We start from the raw sequence: 23,033 nt of genomic DNA, 5'->3' as shown, positions 1-23,033 counted from the left end.
ACCCTACCACCGCCGCGAAAAAAATTTTTATTCTCTATTGTCTTCTGGCACTTTTCTACTCACTTCATATCTTGTTGTTACCAACATAAGTGCCTGCTCCACTCACTTTTCTGAATTAAAAATTCACCCCATACACCGGAGCATACTCAATGTCTCAATCGTTTCTATGTTATATGTTTGTGATGAGAATATTGGCTATTAAGCTTAACTGCTGGTCAAAATTACTTCGCGATGGTGGCGAACGAATCGGCGATCTCAAGAAGTGGGTGAGAGAGGGATCTAGAAATGACTTTGGGTTTGAAACGAATATTTTTGTGTTCGTGGATAGCTCACACGGTAGAGCCACGCTCTCACCTGCCAGGCGGAGTTGTCGTACCAATAAGGCCGCAGGTTCAAACCCTACCACCGCCGCGAAAAAAATTTTTATTCTCTATTGTCTTCTGGCACTTTTCTACTCACTTCATATCTTGTTGTTACCAACATAAGTGCCTGCTCCACTCACTTTTCTGAATTAAAAATTCACCCCATACACCGGAGCATACTCAATGTCTCAATCGTTTCTATGTTATATGTTTGTGATGAGAATATTGGCTATTAAGCTTAACTGCTGGTCAAAATTACTTCGCGATGGTGGCGAACGAATCGGCGATCTCAAGAAGTGGGTGAGAGAGGGATCTAGAAATGACTTTGGGTTTGAAACGAATATTTTTGTGTTCGTGGATAGCTCACACGGTAGAGCCACGCTCTCACCTGCCAGGCGGAGTTGTCGTACCAATAAGGTCGCAGGTTCAAACCCTACCACCGCCGCGAAAAAAATTTTTATTCTCTATTGTCTTCTGGCACTTTTCTACTCACTTCATATCTTGTTGTTACCAACATAAGTGCCTGCTCCACTCACTTTTCTGAATTAAAAATTCACCCCATACACCGGAGCATACTCAATGTCTCAATCGTTTCTATGTTATATGTTTGTGATGAGAATATTGGCTATTAAGCTTAACTGCTGGTCAAAATTACTTCGCGATGGTGGCGAACGAATCGGCGATCTCAAGAAGTGGGTGAGAGAGGGATCTAGAAATGACTTTGGGTTTGAAACGAATATTTTTGTGTTCGTGGATAGCTCACACGGTAGAGCCACGCTCTCACCTGCCAGGCGGAGTTGTCGTACCAATAAGGTCGCAGGTTCAAACCCTACCACCGCCGCGAAAAAAATTTTTATTCTCTATTGTCTTCTGGCACTTTTCTACTCACTTCATATCTTGTTGTTACCAACATAAGTGCCTGCTCCACTCACTTTTCTGAATTAAAAATTCACCCCATACACCGGAGCATACTCAATGTCTCAATCGTTTCTATGTTATATGTTTGTGATGAGAATATTGGCTATTAAGCTTAACTGCTGGTCAAAATTACTTCGCGATGGTGGCGAACGAATCGGCGATCTCAAGAAGTGGGTGAGAGAGGGATCTAGAAATGACTTTGGGTTTGAAACGAATATTTTTGTGTTCGTGGATAGCTCACACGGTAGAGCCACGCTCTCACCTGCCAGGCGGAGTTGTCGTACCAATAAGGTCGCAGGTTCAAACCCTACCACCGCCGCGAAAAAATTTTTTATTCTCTATTGTCTTCTGGCACTTTTCTACTAACTTCATATCTTGTTGTTACCAACATAAGTGCCTGCTCCACTCACTTTTCTGAATTAAAAATTCACCCCATACACCGGAGCATACTCAATGTCTCAATCGTTTCTATGTTATATGTTTGTGATGAGAATATTGGCTATTAAGCTTAACTGCTGGTCAAAATTACTTTGCGATGGTGGCGAACGAATCGGCGATCTCAAGAAGTGGGTGAGAGAGGGATCTAGAATGACTTTGGGTTTGAAACGAATATTTTTGTGTTCGTGGATAGCTCACACGGTAGAGCCACGCTCTCACCTGCCAGGCGGAGTTGTCGTACCAATAAGGTCGCAGGTTCAAACCCTACCACCGCCGCGAAAAAAATTTTTATTCTCTATTGTCTTCTGGCACTTTTCTACTCACTTCATATCTTGTTGTTACCAACATAAGTGCCTGCTCCACTCACTTTTCTGAATTAAAAATTCACCCCATACACCGGAGCATACTCAATGTCTCAATCGTTTCTATGTTATATGTTTGTGATGAGAATATTGGCTATTAAGCTTAACTGCTGGTCAAAATTACTTCGCGATGGTGGCGAACGAATCGGCGATCTCAAGAAGTGGGTGAGAGAGGGATCTAGAAATGACTTTGGGTTTGAAACGAAATATTTTTGTGTTCGTGGATAGCTCACACGGTAGAGCCACGCCTCACCTGCCAGGCGGAGTTGTCGTACCAATAAGGTCGCAGGTTCAAACCCTACCACCGCCGCGAAAAAAATTTTTATTCTCTATTGTCTTCTGGCACTTTTCTACTCACTTCATATCTTGTTGTTACCAACATAAGTGCCTGCTCCACTCACTTTTCTGAATTAAAAATTCACCCCATACACCGGAGCATACTCAATGTCTCAATCGTTTCTATGTTATATGTTTGTGATGAGAATATTGGCTATTAAGCTTAACTGCTGGTCAAAATTACTTCGCGATGGTGGCGAACGAATCGGCGATCTCAAGAAGTGGGTGAGAGGGATCTAGAAATGACTTTGGGTTTGAAACGAATATTTTTGTGTTCGTGGATAGCTCACACGGTAGAGCCACGCTCTCACCTGCCAGGCGGAGTTGTCGTACCAATAAGGTCGCAGGTTCAAACCCTACCACCGCCGCGAAAAAATTTTTTATTCTCTATTGTCTTCTGGCACTTTTCTACTAACTTCATATCTTGTTGTTACCAACATAAGTGCCTGCTCCACTCACTTTTCTGAATTAAAAATTCACCCCATACACCGGAGCATACTCAATGTCTCAATCGTTTCTATGTTATATGTTTGTGATGAGAATATTGGCTATTAAGCTTAACTGCTGGTCAAAATTACTTTGCGATGGTGGCGAACGAATCGGCGATCTCAAGAATGGGTGAGAGAGGGATCTAGAATGACTTTGGGTTTGAAACGAATATTTTTGTGTTCGTGGATAGCTCACACGGTAGAGCCACGCTCTCGCCTGCCAGGCGGAGTTGTCGTACCAATAAGGTCGCAGGTTCAAACCCTACCACCGCCGCGAAAAAAATTTTTATTCTCTATTGTCTTCTGGCACTTTTCTACTCACTTCATATCTTGTTGTTACCAACATAAGTGCCTGCTACATTACTGTTAAGCGCTTTGAGCTTGTAAGTAACATAAAAACCTTGTATTATTATTATTATTATTATTATTATTACTATTATTATTATTATCATTATTATTATTGAAGATATCTTCATGTCTATGGATGAAATAATTTGTTTAAAACAGAAACAAACAAAAAAAGACAATAAGCACATTTACACAATCAATTGCCATCTCCCCCCACCCCATCAAGTATTCATTATTCACACCACATTTATTCCCACAAAATGTCAAATTACTGATTCACATTATTATAACTTGTACAATAAATATTTCAATATCAAAAAAAAAAAAAAGGCTTACTGCATATTGATTGATGTAGTCCTTCACAGGAAAGTGGAGTACGTTGTCATCATTCACTACTCTATTCTTGCTCAATAAATAACCAGATTCAATGATGACACCCCAGATGTCCACTTTTTCTGGTAAAATGTGGGCAGATTCAAAGTTTCTTGAATAGTTTCTGTAGGGAAGAAATAAATTTAGATTTACAGTTTGAAAAGTGCTTAAATTACAAGTCTCTGTTACTGTTTCAAGGAGTTATAGATGACAAAGAAATGGGATCTCCAAATAGTTTCAAATTCTTAAATCACACATCTTTTCAGTTTAGCTGTTATACAGTAAAAGTGGCTTCTTTTATATTTGAGATGTTTTTGTTTTTTTCTCCAGTCCTTCAGCAGCATCTAAATCTTTACTTACTTATGCTAGAGTCAGGGAAATTCACAGCTTTGTCTATCTCTTCTCATTTCTAATGGACTAACCAATCCTAACTATTGTTGTAAAGAGTGTAAATAGACTTACCCTTTTAATTTAATTCATCAATCAGCAGTTTGGTCATTAATATGACGACACTAATATTGGATTCAGCGACATTGTATCTGTCCTGATTCATCTGAATTTAGCTTCCATCATTTAAAATCTGCTAATTTAAATCCCCCAAGGGAATCCCCAAAATCATTAGTTTTTCATGAGAAATCCTTTGACCACCATGCCCCCCGATTGTGGATCTCCATCAATATTGAAACTAAAAATAGTGAAAATCCACTTACTTTTAGAAAACGGTTAAAAACTGAGTTTTTCTGTAGTGTATATAATTTGGACTCTTAGTATATATTTTATTACAAAATATTATTTTATCATCGTATTTATGTGGTGCTATCATGTCAGTTCTATATTTGTGTATGATACATGATGTGTTGATGTAAAGCGCCACTGAGCAATCTTAATAGGAACTAGGCACTAGATTAATTCATTATATTATTATCATTATTAATTCATTTTTTGCGCTCAAATCTTACTAAATACAATCTGCTTTTGTGTTATTGCCTAATCTAAATGATTCCCATCAGTTACTTTTTTCAATAATATAAGTGTTGATTTAAATTTTGGAACTCACACAATAACCATTAATTTCAGGGGAATTCTCCATTATGATGAATAAAATTTGCTGTACCGTCTTCTGACTGAATATTATTAATTAATACTTATTTACCGTGACAAAAAATAATATTTTGAAGGGAAATATTTTTGTTTGTTTGTTTTTAAGGGTTTTACACCACTTGCGATACATTTTGGTCATTCAGCGCCAGTAAAAAGAAAGGAAATGGGATAGTCAAAAAAGTATAGATTTGCAATTGAAAGCACACAAGAAAAATTAAGACAAAAATGAATGGTTTAAATAGGGAAGAGATGTAGATTCCAAGAGCAAACTATCACTGTACTTAGTTAGTCTGAAGATCACCTAAAATTCTAATCCAGACACAAACACAGGCTTCCACTAAGAGGAAACACTCAAATGTTTACAAAACATTATATATCCAAACAAAAAATCTAATAGTTCATAACAGAGAGATGATTTACACAAAAAAAAAAAAAAAAAAAAAATTCACAAATCTACAATTTACTGTTTCACTACCAGCCAAGGACTCCGACCAGGGCCAGGACAAAACTAACTAATCCCATTTCAAGACAAAGACAGAAAGCAAACTCAGAAAACAGATATAGGGGGATAAAAAAACAAACAGAAAGTGACCTCCTGCTCACTATAGGAAGTCAAAACATCCCACACAGTCGGGGAACTATATGGTAAAATCCAATCCAATCCTTTAACTCTGAAGATAAATGCAACATTTTTGTGGTGTGGGATGGTTTGTATTGTTTGTTTTAAAGGGTTTTATGGCCCTTGCAACATATTTAGGTCATATCAGTGCCAGTAAAAAGGAAGAAAATTGGATAGTGAAAAGATTCTACATGTAGAATTATAAGGACTTGAGGAAAAAGTAAGACAAAGGGGAATGGTTCAAATAAGGAACAGATGTAGATTCCAAGAGCACACTATCAATGTACTTTGAGATCACCTAAATGTCTCAACCAGACACCAGCACAAGATTCCACTAAGAGGAATGCACTCAAATGCTTACATTATACATTCCAAATAATAATTCACAAATATAACATTGCATAAAAGAGAGATGATTTACAAGAATAAAATATCATCTTCCGAAACAATAACAATGCATTTGACTGTTTCCCTCCCAGCCAAGCAATACGACCAGGGCCACAGCAAAACCAAGTAATCTCATTCCAAGACAAAGACAGAAATGCAAATTGGAAAACAGTTATAAGGGGATAGAAGACACAGTAAGTGCCACCCTGCCCACCATGGGAGGATGTGGGATGGTGTTAGGTTAAGACTTTGTATCACAATAATTATGTCCTCCATTCTTCGACACAGAAATGCTTTCTAACTGGCAAGTAAAATTTTCATATCTGTCAGATTCCTTATTGTCAGGGAGGAAATTCCACAACCTTATTGTACTTTGAGAAAACGACTCAACATGTGCATTCACTGGGGATTGGGGTAGCTGACAACAGCGCTCTCATCTTGGGGGAGAGGAAGGGTTGGAGGTCTTTAATTGGGATGGTGGTTTGTCCTAGTATACCTTGAAAGAAGACCTTTTGGTTTTGTTTGTGATGTGTGATACAATGTTTGGATAGTGCACATAATCCATAAAATTTGCGTAGCTGTCATGCTGGAGCCATAGTCATACTTTGGGCTTTAACAATTGTAGTCAAATTATAATGATGCCAATATTTCAAGAGTACATGTATAAAATATACTACAGAACAAAAAAAGAATACTATAAAAGACTACCCAAAGAAATGTACAAATATAAAACCCTAACTCAAACATAGCGTTGCAAATATTCCTAAACAGGTGGTGAATTTCCCCAAAGTATTGTTGACTGTTATACACATACTGCCCCTTGACAATTAACTATTATCTTATTGAGGTATCTAGATTATATCAGTTTATCCCTCTTTATTTTGATTTCAATGATCCTTATGGATTTGCTAATAATTCAGCCAAAGAATTTATTTCTGCATTATCTTTCAGACCAAAATAATATTCATAACCTAAATGTTTTGCAAAAATCATAAAAATTGCTGTTAACTAAAATCAAAGAATTTTTCAATGAAGAAATCACTCACTTTATGTGACGTAGTTTGGATGTCCAACCTTCCACCAATCGACCTGTGTGATCAATAACATCAAAGACAACCATCAACTTATCTCTCCTTGTAACTGATGCAAAATGCCGTACAAGAGACTCGGAATTCTCCTCTGCAAGGTCTTCTGGATCATTTAGTGTCTTTATTCTTTGAACATCCAATTTGTTAATCTGAACCAATTTCCACAAAAGGGCTTTGTGAAAAAGTTGAAGAGTTACCACTTGCACATCATGGAATCCATTGGAAAGTGCCTGAATGATAGGAGACAAGAAACAAAGGTGGAAATCAAACATCTTTGTGTCAGAGGGAAAACAAAAAAAAGTGCTTGTAAAAGGAATTTGGAGCATGCCTATCTAAAAACAAAATTGTGATAACTGATGTGGATCTTGGAAACAAGGAAATCTGCAGGACTGACAGCAAGATCCATGTAGTCCTAAGATTGTATTACATGCCAGATGCTATTAGGTTTATGAGTGAAGCAAGAAAATATATGGGCACAGCTTTTCCCTCAATAATTCAACCCTCTTTTTATAGATTTGAAAACAAAATGACTTGCACCTCTAAATCAATTTGTCTTAATTCAATTTAAAATTTGCTAGGTACCCTATTTGAAAAGTTTTCTTCTTTCGTATATGTAAATTTTAAAAGATCAAAATAAACACAGTTAATCATGAGTATGTTAGTATTTGTCAGTACATTCGACTCCTTTCCATTTCCATGAGTAGATTTAAATGAATTTCATGAGATATTTTATCATGAGATTGATCCATCAACATAATGTAAGTTGCCTGAGTAAACACATCTTGTTTTATATAATATTAAGTATAATGTAACGAAGGAGTATAAAATGAAACCATATCAACATATTTTGCACATGTATTCACTTGTGTCACAAACAATAATATTTATTGTTCATTGCTCTCTTATTATCGATTTAATGGCAGAGAAACACAAATAGAATTCTGCCTTGTCATATCAATCAACAGAATAAACGTACTGTAAAGCTTTATGGCCTACATTGCTTGAAATTATCCTGATTTCTGTAGCATTTAACGACAAACTGATTGATCAATAAGCTATTGGGAAAAAATAAAATTTGACAGCAGGGGACTGCTAATTTAAGAATCCAATTGAGGCACGACAGTCTAGTAAATAAATATCCTAAGCTTTCTCAAAACGAAATGACAAGGGGTTCCAATAGCTCAGTTGGTAGAAGACTCGCTTCATAAGCAAAAGATTTTTTTCTTATCCCCCCCCCCCCCCCCCCCCCCCCCCGCTATCAACAGTAACTGGGTCTGTTAGATCTGGAGGAAAGTACTTTGAGATTGACTAGCATCCTATCCAAAGGTAGCAAGCAATTGTTGTTATTGTCCATTTAACACTATAAAAACCAGGATAAACACTGGCTCTGTGGACTTGAAAGATTACTTCTCTAATCGATTCTATCCAAAGAAGTAAGGTGATGATGTATAAGTTCTTGCACCGTTTAATTGTTAAAAATTGTGAAAATTGCCTTTAATCATGTAGCTGTAAATATAACAAAATTCTCTTTTCTTGTGTTGAATAGAATTTTCTAAAAAATTCAGTTAAGACAAATAACGTCAAAAAAATAATGTAAAATGTCATATTAATACGATTAAAATAAAGTGAATAAGCAATTATAATCTTAAAACAAAAACCCACAGCCCATTTATTTCCAGCCAAATGACAGACCTACTATATGTAATAAACAAAAAACATGTTTTTCCTGTTAATTCTGATAACTAATTGTTTGATCATAAAAGTGATCAAACAGTAATAATATCGATGACACTTTTTATTCTTGAGAAAAATTAAATAAAATAAAAGTACTAATTGACCTGTAAACAAAGAGGAGAGAATCCATCATTAATGTGTAAGAATTCAGAAGTCTTCAAGTTCCAAAGCAAAGATGTTTCATACAGTTTAAGAGCTTCTTGAAGGCTCTCCTGGTATGCTGTGTTATTTAAAGCTCTTATTTCCCAGTCAGTGAGGCAATGCACGTAAAAGGGACACCAGCATACCGGACTCTTTAGGAGCTGTGAACATATGAAATATATATATTTATATCAATGCTTCTGCCATACATTTAATGACTAGTAAGTTTTTTTTCCAAATATAATAATTCTCTCCATCATTGAATACAATATATTTACAATTACTATAGACCTGTAAATGAGCTCTATAAAAATTGACTGAAACTCTTCGACAAACCGAAGATTTGATTTATTTTGTTTTAAATTGGGCATCATTGAGAGGAGAGTGATAAATACAAACATTAAAATAGTGGGTGTTGTTATTTCTTACTGCCCATAATTTGATGTAGAAGGAATGCTAAATAATAAGCATGTCATTCATATAGAATATAGGTAAAGATGACTTCATTTCATCAAAGTCATATTCCTGCCTCTGGAATTTTTCTGACATAGTCAGAAAAATAATCACCATTATCATCTTTAACTTCCAGCCATGACCAATTGAATTTATTCCTCACATCTTTATCGATGCTTGACAAGTCTGAATTGCGATCCACGAACAGCTCAGCTATTGTGAGAACATAATTAGAATAATGTAGCAATGAGCAAACTTGATTTTCAATCAGTTAATGACAGAAAAAAAAATTAAATAAATATGACTTATGGCAAATACACTGAATTATTAAGTAGAAGTAGAAGTAGAAGTGAATTATCAAGAAGAAACTTCGGCAGGCGTAGCGGAAAAATTCAAAAATCGAAATGAAGGGAATGTAAATCGCCCCAAAACAGCAAGCTCACTTGGGCTTGAGCAAAACAATGGCAGAAAACGTCCTGGTTTGCACTGGAATTAATTAGGCTACATACCATTGTTCCTTATAATTAGGTACCCAATCAGTGAAGAAACGGTCAACCAGTTTGTTTACAACGTGAGGCAATCGGAATGTGCTTGTAACAATCTATCCTAATCTAACTTTCGATTTAAAGGTGTCTCCCATTATCAGATGTTACTTCCGGCATTCGCATTTTACTTTTTTTTATACTTTTAAAGCCCAGCTTTAAATGTGGTCAATTTTGGCTTAGATGAAACAGTGAAATTTATCGCTCGGCGGCTCAGTTAAAATTGGCTACCGTTGGATCACGACAGGTTGGAAAGTGAAAAAATATTTAACGAAGGCTGTGTGAACCTACACTGGGATGTGTTCAGTCAGCCAATTCTAAAAAGCCCGCTTAGCCTTGGCAATAAATCCATCGTTAATATGAACGGCTCCCATGAGATATGCGTAGCGTTATGGAACACTCCTAATTACTTTACGGTCGTGCGACTACGATTTGTGAATTCTTTCTTTCTTTCCTTTATTTAATATTTGAATTTGACAAATTGACTGATTTCAGTTAATTGACTGAGAATTTACAGGTCTATTACTACATTAATACAAATGCTACTACATTTACCAAATGCAAGTAGTCTTAATATATTGTTCCTATTATGAAGTCCAGAAACAAAATCTGTTAATTGGAATGTCACCTAACAGAACCAATTCTGCGTGTCACCCCGATTTAATGGCCTTTACTGTATTGAAATTCTAAAATCAATAAAGAGTAGAATAGTTTATCTACAGTATAAATAATATTAAAGACAACACAACATTACAGCAATGGTGAGAGGAGCTCTGGTGAGCCAGAGAACTATATAAATTAAAGGAAAAAAAAATCATGAACACATTGATATACCTCCAATGGATCTGGAAATCGAGCAGGCTTGCTAATTGGCAATGGCGTTTCAGATGGACGAATGATAGACGAGACATGCAAACTGAGTCTTTCCCGATCTAAACCAGTGAACACATTCACTTTATCACCTATACAAACTCTCAGACCTTGAGATGATGACTCATCTGCTGAATTGAACAACTTCTGTTAGTTATGATCCATGAAGATTTTAAAAAACATTGCCTATTTTTCAAAACATTTATGCTATATCTTAAAATTTAAATTTTGTTTAACATGGCAAAGTGAGAACGTTTGTTTTTCAAACTTAAAAATAAATATATATAATTATAATCATAATTAAAGTCAAGGATAAAGTATATCAGAACTACTGAGAATTTTAAGATTACGCATAATTAGCAAATCTGTCATAAAAAGGCACGCCATAACAAGCAAAAAGAAACAAGAAATTTGTAAAAGTTTTTAACAAACGGTATTAAGTCAGGATGTACAAAACAGAGAAAATCGGTTTAATAGAAATAAAAAATTTATCAAATTTCAATTTTTGGCGGTTCCAGTACAATCTTTTTCCTACAAAAAAGATAATAATTAAACATAAATATTGGCAATAAGTTATATAATTTTCAAGTTTAAAAATGCAACATTCAGTGACACTTTCAAAACAAGAGTTGAATTTCCCTCAGAGAGTACGCTTTCCAAGGTTTAATAATACCGAGTTGCTTCCTCCACCAATAGCATATAAGATATCACATCAGAGTGCATTGTCTTTATGTATCTCAGAGAAAGCATTACAAATTCGACAGATTCGTGGTTTGACCAATTATGAACGTTAAAAACTGTAAACAGCAGTAGGATTTTCCCTAACAACTATGGAAATAAATGCACCTGATTGGTTAAAGTTAAAGCTGATCACATGCAACTGTCGGCCGTCAAAATGCATTTGTGTGTGTGTGTGTGTGTGTGTGTTATCGTATTTTGATACATAACACATGCTTTTATATTCTTTGTTTAACAAGCCTCATTGGGTAATTATTGAGATTGCTTTGTGACTAGCCTATCTTTCTTTTTAATGAAACTAAAGCATTGTCTTTACTTAACAGGATCAACAGTTTCCTCATTTTACAGAGATTGTCGTAGGATGATCAAATGTGTTTATACCAATTAAATCTTCATTAGTGGCAACCTCGCATACCTAGTGATACAGGCATCTGCATCAACCTCACACTTGTTACAGGAAATATAGCTTGTTCCCAGCACCCTGCAGATCCTGGTTTAGTGGAGATTTCGATGGAGTCTGTGAGATGCAATTTGAACCATACACACAGAGCATCCAGTGACCCTTCTCTTGTGACATCAAGAGTGATGGCGTCAACAAATTTTTTGTTCATTTCAATAAGACTCTACAAAGTGTTGAAGAGAGCAAAAACAATTCAAAAATAAGCATTAGAGAGTCTTCTTGAAGAAATCTTTCATTTCGAATGTGGTATTTTAAAATAACGACAGAATAATGACAACAACAATAACAACAACAATAATAATAATAATAATAATAATAATAATAATAATAATAATAATAATAATAATAATAATGAAAAAATTAAAACATTTTATATTATGCAATGTTGTTTGTTGCTTTAGGTCTCTTCCAACACAATTGAGGTTATATGAGAGACCGCTGAAACAAAAAAACAAGCAATCTAACAAAAATAGTACAAATGTCAATCAAAAGCATAACCTAAAGATATCATAAGCTAAATTATAAATAACCAAGAACAAACAGGCAGAGGATTTACAGGAAAAAAATATCCCTGTCAAAAATACAATCACAAACCAAAGAAGCAGGATAGGCTAGTAAAGAGAAGAAGAAACGACATCACTATCGGATCGTACACCCATGCGATCATATTATGCCATGCAGGATCAAATAATTTTGCTCAACAAATCAAAAAAAAAAAGTTACTTCTAGTTTCTGTTGTGAATGAAAGTTATTGTATTCAAATATGGTAACTTGTATCATCCACCTAATGTAGTATCGTTCACAACTAGCGCATGTTCTACTGGCTATCTTGTTGGGAGTCATTCTGTTTTCAACCATCATCCTGTATAAATGTATCTTATATTATGTTGTTTAATAAATGTTCTCTACTGTAACAATTTGGTTTGTTGATTCTTGGAATAACACGTCTTATTAATTAATGATCTGAGAACACAACGGTCTCTAAGACCTCTATTTAAAAAAAAAGAAGAAGAAAAAGTAATGGATTTGCTACAAAAGAAAAAGTATCCAATTAGATATTTGATTTCACTGATTCGACACTGAGAGCTTTGGATATTTAGAGTCCCCAGTTATACTGAGTAATTTCATGTGTAATGACAAACTAAACAATCTAATAAATTAGGTATCCTAAGTGCACAATTTCTATTGCATCTTGACAACAAATATTGACTTGATCCATATTTGTTTTAAAATTGAAAGCTTGTTTGTTTGCCTTTGTTACTATGTGACACCCCATGAATTTCTCAAAAACCAGAAAGCGAGAAACTCAACCAGTATCTGAATAGTTAATATTTTTATCAATCTCACGAAAGTTAAAAAGTGAGCCACAATTCGGATCATTTAAAATAAGTCCATTTTCTTTTTAATTCGTTGATACTTCCAAAATCTGATGGCTATTCATGCTTCCATTTTGTCAGTCTCTTCCAAGCCTTGATTTCCACTATGACGCAATTATCTAGGGAACATTATCCCACAATAAAATCATGCTGCTGTAAAGTTAGTAATTATGGCACAGTTGGTAAGTGGTCCATTGTGAAATGAGTCACAATCCAATAGTAGCGGGTTCGAGTCCCACTCAGTGCAGACATTTTTTTTTTTTAGTGGATAAGTTTCTGATTATCCCCATCTTCTCAACTCACCCTTTTCTGAGAATGAGTTTGTGTATTTATTTATCTCATTTTTAAAATCCTATTCTATCAAGATTTTGTTGTTGATAAAATCGAGTTGGCATTTCAGCCTTCTTGTGTGAGATGGATGCGACAGTGAAGCCAGCAGTCACGATAGAAGAGGTTGTGACCCTAATTAAAAACGATGTGGTCAATTTGGGTACTACCGACCCCTGAGTTATAAGTAAGAAATATGAGACCGAATGTTGTACTTGACCCTGCTAATTAAATCTGACCCGGTCATTTATGTGACCCACCGTCTCAAACAGTATTATATCAGGATGAACTTTGTGCTGAAAATTGAAATAGCCAAAATATGAAAATTGCGGTTTATTTCTATTCGATATGATGGATAATATACACAATTTCTGACATTGCAAAAACTGAAAGTTGACATTTCTTATCATTCCAATGTTAAACTCGCTTTTAGATTCCCGATTCATCCCAACATAATACTGTTTGGAGACTGCATTTCACATGACAGATTATTGACTGCTGGTTCATATTAAAAAATAAGAGAAAAAAAAGACTCCTTTCAGTTAATATTTTGCATATAAGGACAGTGAACCCAGCGAAGCTAGTAAATAAATAAAAATTTTAAAATTCATATCTATATAGTTTAAAGATGCAAGATTTCCTTGTGATCTTTTCAGAATATCCAAACAACAAAATTACTTTTTCTCAAATCTCCAACTGGGATAAGATCATATTATACTTTTCTTTAAATCATAAGAAAAGTAAATGAAAAATAAGCAACTGTTTGAAACAATGAGATGTTAAACAACTACATGGCTAAAAGCACAACCTGTGGGTCATTGAAGTTCACACTTAAGAACTTTTTACTTGAAATCAAAGTTTTGTATCCAGATGGAAGGCAGTCAAGATGAACAGACGTGTATGGATCTGAATTAATCATTCCAACATTACTAGAAATGCATAGGTTTCCAGTTGACACTTTGTACTTCCAACCATAGAGGAAACTGATGAGAAAAGAGGAATGGGAATTGGTGAGGAAAAATTAACACACACACAGCCCCTCTCTCTCTATTATATACATTGTCAACATAGACTTAACATAGTCAAGAGATATTGAGCTTGGTAAGTGGCAAGATGGATAACAATGATAAAAAATCTCTTGTTTCTAGCATCATGACCTTTGGTAAGGCATGCTTAACACATTAACACCAATCACAGGAGATATGGATGAAAACCTAGTGTTAGTACAAAAACGACATCTAACAGACAACATGTACTTTATGAAATGGAAATTTGGTTCAAATGGCTGCAGGGGAGAACAAACTAAGTATTAGGGAGCGCATTGATCATTGTAAATCAATAGTAATGTTTATTCTTGACCAACTTCGTCTAAATGACTGTTCCGCCTAAATGTCTATTTCTTTCTGCTTCCCAACCACTGTGCGTTTAAGCAATCACAACTGCATCTTACATTAAAGAAAATACCTGATGGAGTAAAAGAATACAAAAAGGATTCTTTAAAAATAATATGAGGATGAAGGGGTTAACAGAAATTGACAAAAGGCAGAATTCCTACTTTTGTTGGAAAAGTGGCACCTATGTTTCATGGATAATATCATTTTTGAATTATATCATTAATTAAGCAGAGCTGCCAACCCCATCTGATGAGAATGTGTACAATGGGACCTCAAAATGGGGGAGATTTCATAAAAATGGGTACAATTCTGAAATTGATGGAAACTAACCATTGTGAAAGTAAGAGGAAGGTAAAATTACATAAAGTCACACCACACAAGCTCAATTGCAGCAACAATGATGTTCCCAAGACTATAATCCAATCCTTTCAGAATTCTACCTCCCAGCATGAAGATCATAATTGGTCAAAAAATATATGAATATCCACTTGGTCACCAAGGTTTCTCAATAGGCTAGTAATAATATGAATTACAACTAAAGAAAACTGAAGTGACTCTACACACTAAAAATGGGTACAATCTTAGGGGAAATGTGTACAAGCGTACAATCACTGAAAATGCGTACAATTCCGCATTTTTTGCAGTAGGTTGGCAGCTTAATTTAAGAACTGATTTAATTTATCGAGACCTTAGTGTGCAGAGTTTTCAATTCAGTCACGATTACCTTTCCCTCCTGATGTCTTGGGACTCAATTCCTTCAACATACAATGTAGCCCCAAAAGGAATGACTGTACCTTTCTGTAGTTAAAAAAAGAATAAATGAAGAAGAAATAAATGGAGGTGGGGGAGGGGGGATAAAAAGAAGCAAGAGTGAGCAAATCAATTAATTTGGTACTTCTTTTTCTGTGTTACTTCCTCTTTAAGAGATAATGATATTGTAAGAGCATTATGGTGAAAGAAAGGGGTCCCCTTAGTTTTGTTTGTATTTAAGGATTTCACAGCACTTGCAACACTGGTAGCGTCTTGCAACACAGGTCATGTCAGTGCCAGTAAAAAGGAAGGAAAAAAAGTATAGATCTACAATTGAAGGCACCTAATAAAAAGTCTCATCCAGATACAGAACAGGGCCCCCACTAAGAGGAATACACTCAAAATACATTTAAAACAAAAAACTATGACAGTAGACAAAACAGATGTGATTCACAAGTATAAAAAATATCTCCAAAACAATAATAAAACAATGTAATAAAACAATTGATATCGTCATTTAAAATCTAGTCATAAGATAACTTGACATAGGTGCATATATTAATTTCTGTCTAAAAATTGAAAATTGGGTTAACGATGTGTTATCAAGGACAAAACTTAGGAAATCAGAACTTCTTTTTGAAAATCTGAGTTCAAGAAAATTATATAAAAATATAAGCAACAACAATTTTTTCAGATACTTATGAGAGAAATACTGTGGGTAATTTAAAAAATGCCTTGAAATTCTTTAAAATGCTGCACGCCTGCAATACTTACTTATAAGTGTGAATGAAATTAGCATAAGAAATTTTTTAAAAGTTCCTTTTTTCCAACTAAATCTGAATATATTTATGTGAGAAAAAATTTCTGAATGAGACTTTGTACTTAGAAATGCCAATTGCAGGATGGACAGCAACAGAGTGCAAAGGACTATGGTAGAGACTGGCACCAACTGCCAAGGGTGAAGAGAAAGATTAGCCATCTTGCCATCTGCCTGGGGAGACATTAATAGCCACCACCAGGTATGGGTTACCGAGACCACAATGAGGCAGTCCAACCTTGGATGGACAGTAATGAGCAAAGGGCACCATAACGGGTACCAATGCTAAAAACCAGAGACATGAATAGAGAACTGTTGCAGATCAAGATTAGAGTCCATGGGGACTTCCTGCATAACCAGAACAGAAGGGGTGACAGATGAAACTTCAGGAAGGTGAACAGGAAAAAATTTACTACTATAATGAGCAGACCTATCCTGTCCTACTATTCCCCCCCCCCCCCCCCCCCCCTTTCCAGCCCAAGTCCTAATTCATTAAATATTTAGAATTGACTTGATTACTTGATTAAATAAAATCCTCCTTATTATATAGACAACAAAAAGTGGATATATGTGTAAAAATTATGAAACATCTTAAGTTACTTGCCTTGTAAATTTGATTCATTTTTTTCAGATTGCATGAAATACATTGTTGAAAGGATTACTGGTTCAGTTTTTGTAAACACACAGAGAGAGAATAATGAAGGATTACAAAGACTATTTTAAAATATGTTTTGATAAATGAATACCTATATTCTCAAACCATGTCATATTACTAGTGAAAAGGTGGTGATATGTAACAAAGTTCAGAAATTCCAAGATGTAAAACACACCCAGAAATATCAAATTTTGACTGTTGAAAAAAAAAAAAACAAAAAAAAAAAAAAAAACGGAAATCCACAACATTCTGGATATCTGATACCCCTATCATATGTGAGACAAGATTACAAGAAAAAAAAGTTATACTTTTCCATCGGAAGAATCTGTCTTGAGTAAGTTTTTCCAGGCATGTATCAATGATAACAGAATTCCCTCACCAAACAATCCAGCATCAAAGACCTCTGTGACTAGAACATCGACTCTGCATTGATTAAAAGTTGTTTTATTTTAATATCCTTTAGGTAATAAAATAACCTTTATTGCATATTTGAACATTTCAATTTTTACAATTAACCTCTTTATATTATTATTATGGTTATTATTATAATTAGAATTATTCATGTCTCTGGTTTTTTGGCATAGGTACCCTGAAAGATGCCCTTTGCAATAAGATTATTACTATCCATCCAAGATTGAACCTGTCCACCCGCCTCATTGTGATCTCGGTAACCCATTCCTAGAATATCAGTAAAATCAGACATCTGATTGATGAGAACACTGCACGCACAAATTTACATGCTGTAGTGACAAGCAAATTAGATTATTGCAACTCAATACTTTTAGGCGCTACTGCCGAAGCATTGAAACGCTTACAAAAGATTCAGAATAGATCAGCAAAGAATAATAAACATAATGACAATATTCAGGAAATTCTATATGACCTGCATTGGCTGCCGATCAATGAAAGAGTTTTTAAAACTTGCACGATAATCCATAAATATCTTCAAAAAGAAGCACCTGCATACCTCATGCCTTATTTTTTTAATTAGACAAGGTCTTGTTTAAAAATATGCATTTCTACATACATCATATTACGAGATATCTTTTTTTTTTATTTTGTGCTTCATTGGAAATAAAATGCAAAACACAAGTAGATGATGGTTCGTGATTAACTTATTAATGTTCGAAACAGGCGAAAAGAGAGAATGTTCAATCTGTGATCACATGATCTTTTGTGTAACCATAGTTATTTGTAGAAACACTGACATTTTGGATAAGGTTGCTTGTTTCAATAAGCTCCTGAAATGCTTTAGATTTTTCTTTGTTGCCGAAATAACCAATGTTAAAATCACTCAAAAAAATATTCTGTTTGTTGTTTATCGATTGGAAAGACATAAATTCGCTGAACTCTGATAAAAAATAAATTGTTGATATCTTGTTCTGTTGGCTTGGTGGTTGATAGTAAATGCAGTGAAACAACTTTTTAAAATAATTTCATGAATGGCAAATCCAGCATACTCAAAGCTTCTAAAATTATCATGGTGGAATGATATCTTATCATGGTGGTAGTAGAGATGACGGTAGTGATATGACCATGCTAATGCTGTGGTAGTGATGGTAGTGATGAAGTAGTAGTTGTGGTGATACAGTGGTGGTGGTATTGGTAAAAATAAACATATATTTGTAGTTGGTGATTGTATTGTAATAGTAATGGTAGTGATGGCAGTGATTGGAGTAATAATAATAACAGAGATGTTATACCAAAGATTTAACACGAGTTGTTGAAAGCATTTGTTAAAACATCTATGGATATAAATTTGTGTCATTGAAACTAGATTTTTGCACATTTGTTTCAAAACAAAAATAAATCATTTAAAAACAAAGTGTTCTAAATATATCCGTATATCAAGCTCAATAAAAAATTAAATATTGCCAAAACAAAATTCTTTTATTTTTTTTTTTTTCTGTATATACCTTTTTTCTATATCCCCCGGTAACTTAAGATCAGTAGACATTTCGTTGACGATAGAGATCCTCTCTGAGATTTTACTTTCAGGATATTTGTAGTCGTAGGCATAGATACTATCTTTTGCAATATTGCACATTACTGAAGACTCTTCAACAGCATAAATTTCATTGCTCCATTTAGCCGCCAGGAAGCTTTAATAAAAAAGACAAAAATGAACCTCATATTATTTTTGCATACCATTTATAATAAGCCAGCAACTTCTATATTTAATAAGTAAGATTGTAGAAAAAAAACAAAGCTTCTGATCCAGCTAAATTTTTAAAAAGTATCTCCTTTTGTCTGATACAATTGTGCACCCAGCTGCATAGGCTGTCCTTACTGTAAAGGCTGTGCAACAATTTGAAATAAATCATTGCTTGTTTTGGGTGAAAAGTTGATCCTAGGGATGTAAGAATTAGTTCTGACTTTTACCTTCAGGGTTACTTGATAAATGGATATACCCTTCCGAAATTTTGTACATGCATGTATTACAAATAATATGATATGTCACTTCAAATGACAAGGGTAAGACCTTGGTTACGATATGTTTAACAAGAAGTCAAAATAGAATAAAAATTTTAAAATATGAAAAGCAAACCTTAAAAAGCCTGTTCCACTCCCCAGATCAAGAATGCTTCCTTGAGAGTTTTTACTCATAACTTCACAGATGGCATTATCATATGCTTTATTCCTTGACATATCATTCAACATGGCATAATGCCACCTGTGTATTATTCCACAACACATATTTTCAAACGTTTCCAATGCATATGCATCTTGGAAATTCCCAGCAACCAAGCTATCTTGGAGAACCCGAAGAGCACTTGTGTATATCTCTGAGCTGGGTGAGAAAAATTAAAAAGTAATAATTGATTAGAGATGAAATGTACCCTAAAAAGTTTTTAAAAATCAACTACAGACACTTGAATGAAGTGAGACCGCACACCACTGCCATTTCTTATCAGTTACTGGAATGACAAAGACTCAACACTCTTCCTTGGCCTGTTTTAAATCCAAACCTTAATCAAATCAAGTGTGAGTAAGTGGGATGTGTGAGAGCAATCAATGAAAAACATGTAAACAATGAACTGGAATGAATTACCCCATGAGAAAATCAAGTGTAGGATAAGATCAATGAACAGAGGATATCGAAGCTGAAGGAGGTTATAAAAGAGAAAAAATCAATTAATGTAATCTATGTTGATGCATACTTTATATCAAGATCATAAGAAAATTAATCTACAAGGTTTTAATGTCACACATTAATCTGTCCCTCTTTTTCATTTTATTATTTCAATTCTGGTATGTTAATCCCTTTTTCAGAATGAATGAATCTTGCTTTAAAACTGTGAATGATGTAAATTGCTGAAATTTTAAAATAAGCATGTTAGCATTGCTTAGTTAAGAAAATGCATTTTTAAAACCAATTGTTTTGATTTTTTAAATTCTGTTTATGTGACTGCAGTTTATGTTAATGTTAATACCATAGCTCCTCTGGCCTTTGGTGATCAATGAAACAACCGTGAGCAAAACTGAGGCAATCATAAATACAGTAGAAAATGGCTTATTAGTGTTTCTCCCAGCCTCTCTTAACATTGTACTGAACAGGCAAAGTTGAGGCTCCGATTAAAATCCATTGTCATGGAATATAAGACAGGCAAGGTCTGCTTGCAAGCAAAGCTGGGAGATTCTCTGGATGACGTTGTAAGATCCTCACACATTTCCCTAAAAGCTGGAAGAAAATGGAAAGTTGGAAAAGCATTGAACCTAGCTGAAGATCTTAAACTGAAGGAGATAATTGGTAACACACAGATGAATCGACAAGGTTTGGGTGCATCAGATATGAAATGGTGGTTGAAAACATCGAGAAAGAAAAAAACTGGTGATTAAAGAGATTAGACACTAGGAGGATCTAACAAGGTTTCAGAAAGCGATCCAACAAAGCCAGCATGGAACCACAAGACCTTACTCGGAACTTGTGGCATATGGCACCACACAGGATAAGCTTCATTCTGACATCGGTCAGTGATTTCCAGAAGAGCTTCAATGTCACTTGTGAAAAAAAGGGGGACAAACAAAACAACTGAAAGTGTCCTCAGCCCATGTAAAATTGCAAAGGAAAAGGCAGACTCATATGGAGACACAACAAAAGGTTCTCGAAGAAGTAGCTTTGATAGGCTACTTACTGCTGCCCAAGACAAGCGCCAAAACAGCGGTAGCTCCAGTCTTTGTTTGTTTGTTTTTAAGGGTTTTAAGGCGCTTGCAACACATTTAGGTTATATCAGCGCCAGTATAAAGGAAGAAAATGGGATAGTATAAAGTTCTAGAATTACAATTAAAGCACCCAAGAAAAAGTAAGACATAGGGGAACTGGGAACAAATAGGGATCAGATGTACATTCCAAGAGCATACATACCACCAATGTACCTAGTTTGAGATCACCTATAAGTCTCATCCAGACACAAGCACAAAATCCAACAAAGAGGGATACACTCAAATGCCTACATTATACATTAAAAATAACAAAAAATACATTACAGAGAGATGATTTACAAGGAAAAAAATATCATCTCCCAAAACAATAACTATGCATTTGACTGTTTCCCTCCCAGCTAGGACCCCGGCCAGGGCCAGGACAAAACCAAGTAATCTCATGCCAAGACAAAGACAGAAAGCATGTTGGAAAACAGATATAAGGGGATATAGAAGACACAGTAAGTACCTCCCTGCCCACTATGGAAAGCTCCAGTCTTTAGTACTGCAGGAGTTGCAAAGCAATGGCTGGGTAAAGCAATGATACCTGTTGTGAAAAGAGGACAAATGGATGGATATGATGACTAGGTGGTCTCAGTTGATTTACCATCATGGGAGGACCACCGAACAGTTATCAAACTAACTAGAACGAGACCTGACATCATGCACCATTCTGAAACATCCAAATATATTGTCTTAAATGTACTGACAGTGTCATATGAAAACAGAATGGATGGAGCCCATGTCTATAAAACAGAAAAATAATATAATGTGTAGTCTTAGCACAAGATCTTTGCCCGCAACAGCTATGAAGTTTAAAGTCTTTGCAAATGAAGTTGGAAGCACGCACAAGGGTTTGTGGGAACATCAATATACAAACTCTCAATATCACTGGCAGACAAAGAGCAAAGGCAATTCAAACCCCTTTAGAAACTGCATGAAGATGCATGCATTAACTCTTTAAAATTCAACCCAACAAAAACCGACAATGGCCAAATAATCATGGGCGGGGTAGTCAAGACTGGCCTCAGTAAGTAAAATCCAATCGTTGTGAAGGAAATGACAGGCCTGTCACTGTCGCAGTATATTTTCAGCTTTGATTTTTATAAATTTGCAGACAGAAAATAAAATATGTTGTAAAAATTGCGATTTCGATCCTATTTTATTTGCGGGTGACAATCATTGACATTGCACTTTGTTTGGTAAAAATCGGAAAAAAATTACGACTTTGGTGATGAAAAATGACTTTGATGACAATTATTGTAAACATAAAAAAAATATTACGAATAAATTATAACTCCCTTATTTGTGGGCCGATTTTGTCATTCGTGGTATCAATTTTATTGTAATAAAGAGATAGGAACTTCAGTTATTTTTTCTGATGCGAAAATATTACTTTGTAATTTTAGCACTAAGAAAAATAGTTGGTAAATGATTATGTCACACCTCCTTGATCTACCATCATTTGTGTAGAATTGTGAATCAAGCATCTCAAAGTCTTTGACCAATCACATTCTCTCTAACCAGATGGCCGAAACAAAGACGCTTCTCACCGACCATGTGTTAAGCTATTGTTATGCAAGGAATATAACACCTTTTTGAGTAGGCCTAAAAGCTAAAATCTAAAAGTAAAAAATATAATTCTGAGGAATTTGAAAGTTACATTGCTGAAATCAACTTGAAAAAAAGAAGAACATCGGTCCTTATTTCAGAAAAATTGGTTGAAAACCAACTGTTTTACAAATAAATTTGAT

The 23,033-nt window shown here is 34.9% G+C and overlaps 1 protein-coding gene across 2 annotated transcripts in view; it reads right to left on the bottom strand.

The window, feature by feature from the left end:
• The window catches only part of LOC144970206 (protein arginine N-methyltransferase 9-like), a 30,336-nt gene that overhangs the window by 5,729 nt on the left and 1,574 nt on the right, over positions 1–23,033 (bottom strand). Inside the window, exons 2-11 of one of the 2 annotated variants that reach the window (XM_078909606.1) lie at positions 19,625–19,867; positions 18,993–19,178; positions 17,385–17,499; positions 15,579–15,652; positions 14,269–14,443; positions 11,713–11,920; positions 10,524–10,687; positions 8,658–8,855; positions 6,778–7,049; positions 3,589–3,748 (exon numbers count right to left, since the gene is read on the bottom strand). In XM_078909606.1, coding sequence (XP_078765732.1) covers positions 3,589–3,748; positions 6,778–7,049; positions 8,658–8,855; positions 10,524–10,687; positions 11,713–11,920; positions 14,269–14,443; positions 15,579–15,652; positions 17,385–17,499; positions 18,993–19,178; positions 19,625–19,867 — 1,795 coding nt within the window. Of the gene's footprint in view, positions 1–3,588; positions 3,749–6,777; positions 7,050–8,657; positions 8,856–10,523; positions 10,691–11,712; positions 11,921–14,268; positions 14,444–15,578; positions 15,653–17,384; positions 17,500–18,992; positions 19,179–19,624; positions 19,868–23,033 lie in introns of both variants that reach the window. The other variant, XM_078909605.1, reaches the window with a different exon arrangement.

This window comes from Berghia stephanieae, chromosome 4, assembly GCF_034508935.2.
Source record: "Berghia stephanieae isolate SIO BIC M18660-M18661 chromosome 4, UCSD_Bste_1.3, whole genome shotgun sequence".
Classification (NCBI taxonomy): Eukaryota; Metazoa; Mollusca; class Gastropoda; order Nudibranchia; family Aeolidiidae; genus Berghia; species Berghia stephanieae.
This window is presented reverse-complemented; position numbering and strand designations above follow the sequence as displayed.